The sequence below is a fragment of the Anopheles darlingi genome, chromosome 2 (genome assembly GCF_943734745.1).
Source record: "Anopheles darlingi chromosome 2, idAnoDarlMG_H_01, whole genome shotgun sequence".
Lineage (NCBI taxonomy): Eukaryota > Metazoa > Arthropoda > Insecta > Diptera > Culicidae > Anopheles > Anopheles darlingi.
In genome coordinates this window covers 85,749,402-85,761,901 of record NC_064874.1, presented here as the reverse complement: position 1 = coordinate 85,761,901, position 12,500 = coordinate 85,749,402, and the positions used below count along the sequence as shown (strand labels likewise).

At 48.5% G+C, this 12,500-nt stretch overlaps 1 protein-coding gene across 4 annotated transcripts in view; it reads right to left on the bottom strand.

Moving 5' to 3' along the window:
• The window catches only part of LOC125951531 (mucin-5AC), a 120,433-nt gene that overhangs the window by 36,978 nt on the left and 70,955 nt on the right, over window positions 1–12,500 (bottom strand). For all 4 annotated transcript variants that reach the window (XM_049680438.1, XM_049680440.1, XM_049680441.1 and 1 more), the window contains exon 4: window positions 10,393–10,656. In XM_049680438.1, the coding sequence (XP_049536395.1) occupies window positions 10,393–10,656 (264 nt within the window). The remainder of the gene's footprint in view (window positions 1–10,392; window positions 10,657–12,500) is intronic.

The following is a 12,500-nucleotide window of genomic DNA, read 5'->3' as shown; positions in this document are numbered from 1 at the left end:
CTGGCTGGCTGGCTGGCGGGCTGGCAGACGGCACACGGTGCTACGTCGGCATCATTCCCCATGTTCTTCTGTGTTTGTGCATTCGTTCAACTGCTGCTCGCCCGAGACCGGGGAGTCCTTTCTTTCGCCTTTTCTTTTGCTGAATGATTTCTCTTTGTGTCTGGCTCGCTGGCTGGCTGGCTGGCTGGCTAGAAAGGGGCCAGAACAGAAGGAAAAAGTTGCAAGGGGAGACACAAGGGAGGGCTGACGTGTCTGGATGCAACTGTGGTCACAGACCTGTGGCGCAGCAGTCTGCGCGTCTAGCGTCTGCGAGTCTCGGGCGAGACACGTGGCGAGACTGCATTTCATTTCCAGCCAAGACGCGACGCAACGATTGCAAAGTGAGGCAGGTCGCAAGAAGACAACCGATACCAGACGACACATACCAAACGAACAGCGTAATGTTCAAAGAGTTTCCGCAGCCGGCGATGGATGAAAAGCGAGGTGGAGCCTAGGACACCCGGCGGCAAAAATCATGATGCTCCTTCTCACAGTTTGTCAGTGATTAAACGGCTTCGATAACGTACTGCACTAGCCGGGAGTACGGGAGCTTACGAGGTGAGAAGATGGCGATCAAGTTGAATGTTAGTGCAACGCAGCGATTTTGAAGAAAGAAATGACGAACTGCTGCACATGGTGTGGTGTGGTGCGGGGGTTTTCGGTGAAGTGCCATTACATTATGCATCGACATCGATGTGAGGAGGGACGATATGCTTTATGATCTCTTAAGTAATTGGTTGTTTCATAAACGGAGATGTTGTTGAGTGATGAGCATCCAAATGAATGGATTATGTCCATAGGAATTGCCGGCTTATTTGTGCGGAATATAGGGGGAATAGCCCGAGACAAATAATGGTATGGACCAGACGGGTAAGAAGTGTACCCTTTTGGGAGCCGTTTTCACTCCATTTAGCTAGAAATCAATGTCCCTTGGAATGGCAAAACTTTATCATGCATCGTCTTTCGGGAAAAAGGACTTGAATTTTATGAATCCCTCGAAACTGTGTGACGAAAAAATCAGACTTCTGGTTTTGTGTGAACTGCTTTCCCAACTTCTATCGATAACCTCGGAAGTGGCAGACCATTCCGCGGGCATTTCAATAGCACGCAACTACTTCTCGAGAACTTCCCGGGGGCGGCTAGTTTACGATAAGCTCAGCTGGATAGTTTTTTATCATAGATAAGTAGATAAAAATAGCTTGAAGCGCTGGGGCAGGCCAGTAAATTGGTTGGAGTAAAAATCCGACAAAGTTTACCCTTGCTTGCGCCCTGGAATACCCACAGCTAAGCGAAGCGATATGCAAACACACCGTCGTAGATTCTTGAGCACTTCTTCGTCCACTAGCAAGGAAAACTACTCGAAGGAAAATCAAGAAAACGGTTCAACAGGATTAGGAAAGAAAAGTTTTGGCAGCTTCCCCGTTCACCGGACGGTAGTGTGTGTGTGTGTAGAAAGAAGAAGATATTATCGTGCAGCCGTATGGATAATCAGAAAAGCACAGAATTCTCAGAAAGATATTTGTTCGAGGACCGTGTTTGGTCGTTCTGCCGAAGGTAGCATTTTCTGTTGACGTTCTTATCGTAGTTGAAGTTGAAAATTCAAATCTGGAGATCGCTCTTCTTGAGGTAGGTTGGAATGTAGAGCAAATCGTAAAACTTCGTAAAAATCGTATCATATCGTTACCGAGCAGAGGCGAGCAACTCACTCACTCAAAAGCTAATATGTGTGTTCATTCGATATGATTGATTCAATTACAAGCATCAACATCGGTCGAGAGTCCGTGATTCGGTAGCAAAATCAGGCCAACCATCGAGTGCCAATTCTGGTGCTAAGCTCAAATTCAGAGAGAGAAAGAGAGAGAGAGAGCGCAGCTGAGGTGCTTGACTTAAGCACCTTAAACTCACTTTTCGAGCACCTCTAGATTTCGAGGTAATGGTGCTGCTGCTGCCAATCAAGAAGTTTTTGAGTTCGTCCAAATACAAAACACTTCAAATTTATCGTCCTTCGAATTGTGATGGGGTCGGTCGGTCAGCCGCCGGGTTGGGCTTAATCCTTGGGCCGAAAACAACAAATCAATCAAATCCAATCGAAACTTTATCCCCCCTAAGCGGCATCCCCCAGTGAGTGGTGGAGTGGGGTAGAGTGGATTTTCCCGAAAAAACAACAACAAAACCAACGCTAACGGAAGTGAGGCAGGAATTAAGCTCGGTCAAGCCAATTGCTCCGGGAACGGTAGGTTAATAAATTTTAAAGGACTGCCGTTCGTGGCCGACAGTGAGTCCGAACGACCGGATGCAGCAGGACGAGGGAGAGACAGAAAATAGAAGAAAGCAGGAGAGAGAGAGAGAGAGCCTCGCAAACACAATTATCGATCAACCTGGTAATAATCCAAGCATCCGATCCCGGCCACTCTGAGCCGTTTATTCCACCCAAAAGAGCAGCACTTTGGCAGATGGCAGGGCCATCATCTTGCCAAGGATTATAGCCAGCAAGTGGGCCAGCGATAAGGCCAACAACGACGGCGCGGACGAGGTGCTTGTGCTCCTACTAACCGAGAGATAGAGAGACAGAGAGAAAGCAAACTTATGGCCTGGCAGCCACAACTGGCAAATGCGGATGAATTGCGATAATAAGGAAGGACGCAGACCGGCAGCCGGCAAACCGGTAACGTTCACGAGAAAACACGGAAACGGAAAGATTCCTCCCGGATCCGTTTGCATTGTGTGGGGCATTGTGTCGTTGTGCATATTTTCTGGCAAACGCGGCCGTGCCGTGGTCTGGTGGTGGTCTGGTGGCACCGCAGACATACTCGAGGCTTTTCCATTCTTGAACAACAGAGCGGAGGCCTATGGGGCCTCTGGGAGGCTCGCAAGGTGGGTGGTAAATAGGCGAAAAGTTCAACAACCGAGTGCTTCCTCTCAGCCCCACCCAGCGATGGCGGGATTAAGGGCGGGATGCATTTTTAATCCATTCGTCGTATGCACCACCGTCGTCGTCGTCGTCGTCTGGGATGCAGCGTGATTCTGCCGGGAAGCCTCTTCTCCTTGACAGACGGATGTCGCCTTTAGGCGGGACAGACGAATGGGCGGTGTGCGAAGGAGTGCGTTGATCCGCGACGCGATCCCGGGGGCGCCTTTTGCGCCTTACTTGAACCCGAAGCCGGCTTTCTTCAATCTGTTGAGCCACGGCGGCGGTGTAGTTCAACAAACCACCTTTCCGGCGGGAATTGCATCGTATTGGTGAAGGGTTGCAAAAGCCAAAATGGGCTGTTTGCCTCTTTTACACACACACACATACACAGAGACGCTTTCCATCCCCAGGATGACTGTTACGCGAGCGAGCGGAAATGAAAATTGGATCCGGTTTATGTAGCAAGGATGGCAGCAGCCAGTACTCGTACCGTGCCCGTACCGTGGTGTTGTGTAGGACGCAAACACATGCGCATACGGGGTAGCGCCAACGTGACACGGTGCAGCGGTGCACTAAGGAAAATGGGATTTAAATGTCATGGGCACATGGGGGGAGGGATTATAGGCGCATTGCCGCTTCAAGGCAGTGTAGTTGCGGGCATTATACCCAATAAGCCAGCTATAGACGACACTTTAGAAAGATTCCCGTTTTTTTCATTTCCTTATCATAATACTGTAGCCAACGGCCAACGGCGGCCTCCGCGCCATTGGGTCCTTTGGTGCAATCGCCGCATTTGGTGTACCTGCCCGAAGACCACTTCCACGCGGGCCCTCCGGAAAGGAAAAAGGTTGAAAAGATCAAATATTCAATGTTCCGTCGTCACGCCACGAGGGAGTATAGTGCCTGGTGTGGCGTGGTGAGATGGTGAAAATGTCATGTCAGCCACCGGAACTCCAGACACGCCAACCTCTCCTTCATCATATCCTCCCTTGTGTGCATACCCGCGAGGCTGGAGCGAGCTATTGCTTACCCCCGGGGGCAATAAGCAACCAGCCAGACAGCCTATTTTCGATCATCTGGTCCCGTTGCGCCACTGTTTGCTTGGTCGCGCCGTCTCCTGAAGTGTCCTGAAACCAGGAACGGCACTCGGTGTACATGGATTACATAGGCTTCCGTGGAGCTTCGAGCGAGATGAGATTCGATAGGACTTGGGACTTGCTGGTGTACTTGGAACTAGGGGCGATATTAACATGCGATTATGGAAGCGAGCAGAAGGCTCAATGGAGGGGGAGCCTCGATACTGGGGAAGCTCGTGGGCTCACTCCAGATCCTCTATCCAACTGAACTGTTTAATATCCCTCGTGTAACTAGAAAAGAAGCAGCCTGAGAGCGAAAGAGAGAACAGTCTCTAATTCTCATTGTGCTGCTGCTGCTGTTGCTGAATACACAATGACGATGATGATTACGCTGTCTGGTGTGCTGATAAGAGGCAGACAACTCCCCCGCCAACGTTGTTAATGCAAATGATTGTCCGCAATAAATTCATTTGCAGCCGCGGGAGGAACCGCGGTCACCGCGGAACGATTGAACGATTTATAATCTTTTCGCGCAATTCGCTCGGACCGTCGTTTTTCTTAATTCCTCCGTTCGCGTAATAAAAGCGACCGATCGATAACTGTCCGGCATCTGCGGTGAGGGTTGTTCGTCGTGCAGATGCTACACCTTTTTCTTGTTGGTTTAAGCATCTTAGATTTGTTGCTAGACCGCCGACTGACCGTTACCGTTGGAACATCAACGAAGACAGTCGCTGTACAGCCATTATTGTACGGATAGCGAAGGTAGATGGTGTTCGGGTTCGTGAATCCAGCGACCCGTGGAAGTGGAACCGATTAATCTTCCATGATTGCTAAATAAATCCCACCGGACTTGTAGGGAGGTTGACCGATCGGAACATTGAGCACACTGCGGATGCTGTTTATCCTTGTTACCTTGGCCTGCGAGCTGCGGCGCGAGAATGCGACGGTCAGTCCCGGGTTATTCTAAATTATTCAATTCCGTCGAAGCGGCATACGGTTCACACGCAGCCTCAGAAGCCGGACTGGCTTCGCCTTATAGATCGGTCTGCCAATTTCTGGCCTCGCATCTGGGTGGTCGATAGTGCTTGGCGGTCGATTAATTATTAAAACGTAAAGGTAAAGCGACCAATGCAGCAATGGTGGGGACGCTCGATGAACGTGGACTGCATGCTGCGGCCTTAGCCTGGGTTCTGGGTTCTGTCCTTCCTGCTGGTTCGCCACGTTCGCTTGTGCGAGCCAAAAATCGCGCCAACAGCTGTTTATGGCCTGGAACCGGGAGTGCAGCAGCATTGGCAGCATACTGCGGCAATTTTCTATGCAGTATGTTAATTGTTCCAGCGAAGTGGAGCGTGTTTTTGGGACGAAATTGGGGCCACCTCAGCATGGCCACGCTGCGGGAACTAGGTTCAATCGATTTCAGCGCAATCGTGTACGATTTTAGTTGAGTAATTAAGAGAGGCAAAAAGATGGAAATGGAAGAAAATTTTGTTTATCCCTGATAAATTCAATAATGCAAAGTATAAAGTCCTCGCAAGCATCGATCAATAACCGTGTAGCATTGATTTTGACCACGAATACCTGTCATATCCTCGGTGGAAGCGAAAAAATTGAATCAAAATATCAACCCCAGCTAACCGCACAGAAACGGACGATCCCTCGGAGGCGACTCCAGTTTGCACGTCCTCAAAATGAATAATCTAGGACAGTAGGCCCAAGGATGACGATGGCAGCATCGTCATCGTACCAGTCTCACCGCACCGGTTCATTTTAATCGAATTTTGCGGTCATCCAGAGCTATGCAGAGATCGTCCTGACGGCACACACACACACAGGCACATACCCACACGGATGCCATCTTCCGTCCCTCGTGGTGATGGAGTCTTATGCTAAAGGATACACACTACCTCCCAAACGACAGGCTGTCGACGGAGGCCACTGTCACTGAGGCCGGTTGGGAGTTCAACTCTTCGGGGACCCTCCCCCCCTTTCTGTTACCAGCAGCATGCAAAATCCCGGGTATTTCACCCGGTGAGCCTTGGTTGATGGAAGGACCCGAAATCTGGTGCAGACAGGAAAGGTCCCGGATAGCTTGCTGGTGTGTTGCTGTTGTTGTGGTTGTGGCGTTGGTAGCGAGTACGAATAAGGCTACCGCTGGTAGATGACCTAATAACTCAATTTTCAATTTAACCAACCGATGATGATGGAACGGTATCCTGTGGTTTTGCGGCCGCCTGCGCTCTACTGCCGCCAACGGTCAGTGTGTCCGAGTGTCGGAGGGCCACCGTTGCTGAGCCAATTGCGAGAGATGTGCCGGGGTGTTTCTTCCTGGGAACCATTTTCCCCTGGTTGCTTCGATGGGAGTTATTGAGCAGCGGTGCGGTTTGGCATCGATTTTGGCATTGATTGAGTGATGGAACGGATCATGCGGAATGCGTATGCACAAACACCAGCCGCGTCAAACCAGTGAGTCGCGTGCAGGAAGTTCTGGCGAAATTCGAAATGTTCTAAAATTAAGCTCATCCCAATGGTGCCATGGTTTCTCATCGATGGCCCGTTTGATTGCGCAATCGAACGCACCAGGAAGGTACGTCGGTTCGTAGTGTCACGATTTGCGGATAGTATTTACTAACATCTTGCTATGGCAGCAGATTCAATTTTTGAACCAGCACGAGTGAGGGTACATCTTGAATTCAGCAAACGAAATTCAAATTGAATTCGGTCTCACAGCAACAATAAACATTGCACAATACAACATTCTGGTTCAATTTGTGGCAATCGGTTAGAGTTCCTGGCATTCGCTATCCACAAAACAACCTTTACATGTACGTCAGCAGCGCCATCGAGAGCGAAAACTTTGTCTCCCATTTCCCATTTCTATCGGTTTCAGGTACTAGCAAAACTTTTAATTAAAAAAGCAACCTGCAACACACACTCACACACACTCAAACACCGCATTGACCATCGCACGAATTATGCAGAAATAGAATAAAAAAAGGCTGAGAGAGGAGGAGTAAAAACCAACTACTAACCATCGCCACAACCCACCACAAGAGCAACAGTGGATAAGGCGATGGACAAATGTCATCGCCTCAAATAAGTGGGTTTCCCCATTTCTCCTGCGAGTATTCCTCCCTCCCCCCTTTCCCGGGGGGAATGGGATGGGGTCATCGTTAGCAACTGGTTAAGCTGGACAAAACTTTGCTTCGCGTGTGCGATCCGAATGGTTTCCCCCACCTGTCCGAGCGCACTTGAGTCCAGCAGCAGCAGCATTCTAGTATTCCATTCGCCTACTAGACGTAGAGAAAGTGGCAGGGAGAGAGAGAGCGCGACATTCGTGTCAGTTGGCGCAAGTTACGTTGTTGCATAATTGTTTCATCCCAGCAGGATCATCGTGAGCAGGTTGTAGATTCCTTCACCAAGGGGTCCACTCCCATGACCATGGCCAGCATCATGCTGGGATATGGTCGTGATGAAATTTAAAAACTTTCTCACTGGCTGACGCTCAACCACTGGCGAGCTAGGCGAATATAGTTAAAAGGGGGAGGGAGTGAGCTTCTGGAAAAGCTGTTGGAACACGGCATGTTTACGTGTCCGACGCCCTTCGCTCAGGCACTGAAAGCGAACCTTGATCTCATGGCTACACGACGACCGGTGTCGTGTTAGTAGCCCGAGGGGACTTTGGCTATCATTTGCGATTCAGTTTGATCATGCCACTGGACCGTTTATGAATCAATCTGCCTGCACCCGGCGGCGGCGGCTCTATCGTTTCGTTTTGATCCATGTCATTTTCGGTGCGGTGCGGTACAACACCATCCTTCGTCGCTTCGTGTCCCTAAGGTAGGTGCAGCTGGCAACGACGGACAAGGCCGCACATCACATTCAAGGTAAGGCATCCGTCTTTATCCGGCTTATAGAACCGGTGACGGATGGCGTGATGAAGGTCAATATCGAATTTCCAGCTATAGGAACAGCTGTTGTTGGCATAATTTGGCACGCCAGCTGCCGGCACACGCAAACCGGAAGTTAATCACCGTTAACCTTTACCCTTGGTGAGAACGGGGGGAGGGGGACGGTCTTCAAACAATAATAATGCCCTTCGATGGCTCAATTACATTGTCTCACCGATGCCGATGAAAGCGGTAGGTCATCGTGTTTTACTTTCATCTTCTTCTGCTTCATCCGTCAAAGAACGCCGTGGCGTGACATGGCACGTTTTAAGGCCCGGCACAATTTGTGACGCACGCCTGGTAAAGGTTTCCGAGCCTTCGGATTAAAGCTCATCCTCAGTGTATCTTCTTAAGTGGAGCGATAGAAGAGGGGTTGATTTGAGGAGATGAAGCGCTCGTTGGAAATTTGTATACCCAAAAGGCACCGCCGTGAGAGTGGAGTAAGCACACCACACCGCGACCATCATGCTGTAATGGTGTAAATAAAGATAAATTATGTTTCCACGTTTTCACCCGCGTGCTGGGCTCCGCACGATGGAGGCGCCAGTCAAAAGCCAATTCACGACAGCGGCAGCGTACGATGAGAAGGGTGCCAGCTTTCAAAAAGGCGCGGTCCTGCGCGTCATCTTAGGTAGCTTTAAGGAAGACAGCAAGCGGATCTATTCATAGAAATTTCGCTTGATTTTCCTTAGTTCGTATGCGCTGATCATAGCAAGCATAGAAAGCAAGTTCCATGGCGGACACGTTGAGTATGTGATGCTGATGTGATGTTGTACTGTTGTCGTGCATTGTAACCAAGAACAACAACTACATTTGTCTCATTATTTACACATTTTTATCGTTTCGAAGCGAAGATGTATTCGTGGTTCTTTGTGCGCTTTTTGTCACGCATGTCGCATGTTGACGGCTGCCTTCACCACCAACCGTCTCTTTGCACATTTGCTAACATCTATATCAACGCACCAACGAAGAAGCAGAAAGGACAGGAAGTAATCTCTCTCCGGCTTTCGTTGGCTTTTCTTCTCGTGTGTTTGCGATCCCCGCGGCGGGGGGGGGGAATGGATTATTCTTCAAACAGCACTAGTACGCTGCACCTTCCTATTTATGAAAAGCATTACGTTTCATCGGGTCAACATCGTCACTCTTCAGCCGGCCGGAAGAAGGTTTTTCCACTTTTAAGCGCCAAACTCGTCGGCTTTTTACGCGCAGACGTTTGCTTTTGTTTGTTTTTAATTTTTTACCTCTCCGTCGCACTGTTCAACGTTTGTACGTCGACAGGTCCTGGAAGCTCCTTGCACACTCTCCCCTTGCGTCTACATCAACCAAAACCAACCGGGCTTTGTCTCGCCGCTTGGTCAGCGATAGGAAAGCGGAGCGACTTTAACGAGGAAGACTTTCGCTTACGTTGACGCAGGGCAGAACAGGATATGGCCGTTCACCACGTTGAGGTCGCGTCGTGCAACACTGATTAGCTCCGAGTGTAGCATAGCAAAAACAGCTACGGAAACATAATGCTTGCCAGGGGTTTGTGGAGGAAGGTAGAAATGAAAGCCTGCAGCGGCCTCGACATTGTGAGTGTGTGTGTCTGTGTGTGTGGTTTGTGTGTTTAATGTTTCTTCTCTTTTATGGTCTCCCCAATGAATGAAGCCTTTGTTTCGTTAGATTTGCCATGTGAGTAATTTGGTCGTCCGGAATATTAAAAACAAAAAAATACTCTACATCCCGGAGTGTACTTTGGGGCGGTCCAAAAGGGGTGGTCATGCCCGTCTGCCTGTCTGTCGTAGTTGTTTGCTATTGTTTGTTTTACTACCGTCCTGCTTCCCTCGAAATGCCTACACACGTCTACCATATAATAATGATGCCGTCTTCATTGCAATAAGCTTCAAGGACTAGGAAGCCCGAGCAATTCATTTGGCATGATTCGCTGCACAGTTTTGAGGATATTCCAATTAATTTTAATTGCCCTCACGGCACGGAGTGACGAACTATTTGCCGCAGTAATGCAATCCGTCGATGGATGTCGATTGTTGATGTGAGCGAAAAGCTAATGAATAGCGATTCGAATGGAATTCGACTACGATGCCAACGAGACTTCTGGTCATATAAAGCCAGTAATTGCCGCTTTGATTTAATTTGTGATGAATAACAATGTGTTAGTTATCCGTAGTAATAGTTGAGTAATCAGTTGTAAAATACTAAATAAGATAAATTTAAGGGAAACCTGGATAATTTTAGATGACTACAAATTCTACAATGCGATCTAAGCCACAGGTAAACGATTGCTAATGTTATTAGAATACTTTGTGGAGCATTACTGAGTGGCCACTTGGCCGTTTAAAGCTGTTTAAGGGTAATCGTATTTCTAATGCAATCTTTCTATCGTCCCATGCCATCATTCTCACGCTTCGCCAATGCTTACCTTGGCAGCAAATTGGAAATTATTCGTTCCGCTTCCTCTGGTGAAGGAGGTGAGTAGGAGTCGTCTGTTGGAATCTGTAGTGAATGTTGCTGTTGAAGCTGGAGATGCTGTTGCTGTTCCTGTTGGTGCTGCTCCTTCTGCTGCTGTGATGAGTCTTGTAGCTGCTGATCGTGGCCCTGTTGCTGCTGCTGCTGTTGCTCCTGTGGATGCTGCAAGGGTGCAATGGCTTCATCCGTTGGTTGAAAATCAGGTACAAATTTCGCCCTGTAATGGATGGAAGGAAGATGCCAGAACGAAGAAGGTAAGCCAATCTGACGACAACACGAAGAAATGAATTGCATATTCCATGGCAGAACATTTAACCCTATGAATATCAAAGAGAAAGCACGTAGAGATGTTCAAGAACTGAAATGAAAGGCACCCATTTTTCTTGACAAAAGCTACCAGAACTCAACTAGTGTTATGAATTGTACAAATAAATATACTTGATATACCGTATTTTCTACAACATAGATGGTTGTCCAATAGAAAATCTTAACAAATCCCGAATCCCGCTACTGGTACTAAATAAACAATATACTCTCAACATCTTTATCCTCCCTTTTCCGTGTTCTGCATACAAACGTATCACAGGAATGCAGGACAATCGCTAAATATTTGAATCCCTCGTGCGGAGACGAGCTGACAGTTTATGTGACAATTTATTAAGCCTCCGGACTCTGGTTTATGGTTCATTTTATTTTTACTTCTTCTGCTGGCTTGCTTGCGGATCGTAAAAAAAGTTCCACGTTTTTTGGGGTAAGAGCTGTAGGCCCGTCCGCAGCAACAACATTCGCAACGACGCTCGCTTCGGAGCCAGTGGCGAGGCAAGTGACAATTTCCCCGGTTTTCAAAGGATTGCTGTCACGCCGGTTACATATTGTGCCATTGGAATCCTTTCAAAAGTTACCCCTTCGCTCGAAACTCGCTCGCTCACACTCTCGAGCCCGAAAAAGGGAAGCACCATAAAACGATTTGAGGCACTAGAGTTCGACAGAAGCACCCGTCGAATGGATCCAGCGACACACACAGCATCAAAGCCAAAAAAAATACGCCCAAAGGATTCACCAAGATATGGTGGCTGGTGGCCTCGAAAAACGGGGGGAAGAAAAAAGAAGCTTGAGAGAGGTTCGTGGTTTCGAGCAGCTCCTTCTCGATTTCGCTCGAAGTGCTTGGTCGGACGATAACGAGAGAGAGCTCGCAAGCAAATGAGCCTCAGTCAGAGTCTCGTTGTTCGGGGCCTGGTGTTGGGCGGGGCACGGTTTTGCACAGGAAAAGCTTCCAATCCCCGCCGACTGCCGAGAAGGGGTTTACATTGGTTACCGGCGTGGAGTGGAGAAGAATTTTTCTGTAGATCATTTTTTTCTGCTCTCGTCCTCGCCCGTTTTGTTTCACCCTCCACAGCGGACAGCAGCACACCGTTTTACGATGCAACAAGCTTAATGCTACGACGCGTTACATATTTTAGTTCGAGAAATCCGAGGCATTCCGGGGCAATTGTGTGGTTTGGGTGTTTTGTGAATTTTTGAAGCATCATAAAATGCAGTAAAACAGCGTGTCGACCATCGAAACCGGAGACTCTTCTTCTACTGAGGTTGAAAAGGACCGTGACGCAGAGAGTGCAGAGGTTTGTTGAGGGTTCCTTCCCTCGGCACCATCGGCAGCGGAAAGTTCTCTCGAGACTCGAGATCGTAAACAAGCTTTTGGGAGTTCACCAACACGAACTCGTTTCGTAAGGAGGACAAAAACGGAAAATGAATAGAAAACACACCGAGCGACGACGTGCTGCAGGAAGCTGATGGTTATATTATTGAAGACTTTATTTACGCAAGATCGATAGCCTGCGGTGTGGGCGCTCCCTGGTCGGTGCCGGTCGTAGGTGGTTAATTAAGTTTTTTTTAAACTTAATTGAAACGAAATGTAATTTGCTGGACCGTTTGCATGGACCCCGGCAAGTAACGGCAATTCAAATTTCATCCATTCGCCCGAACCGAATTGTGCCAAGTTTTTGAAGAATCCTCGAGCAATGACCCGAAAAATGGGTAAACTTTTTATAATTTATTCTCCTC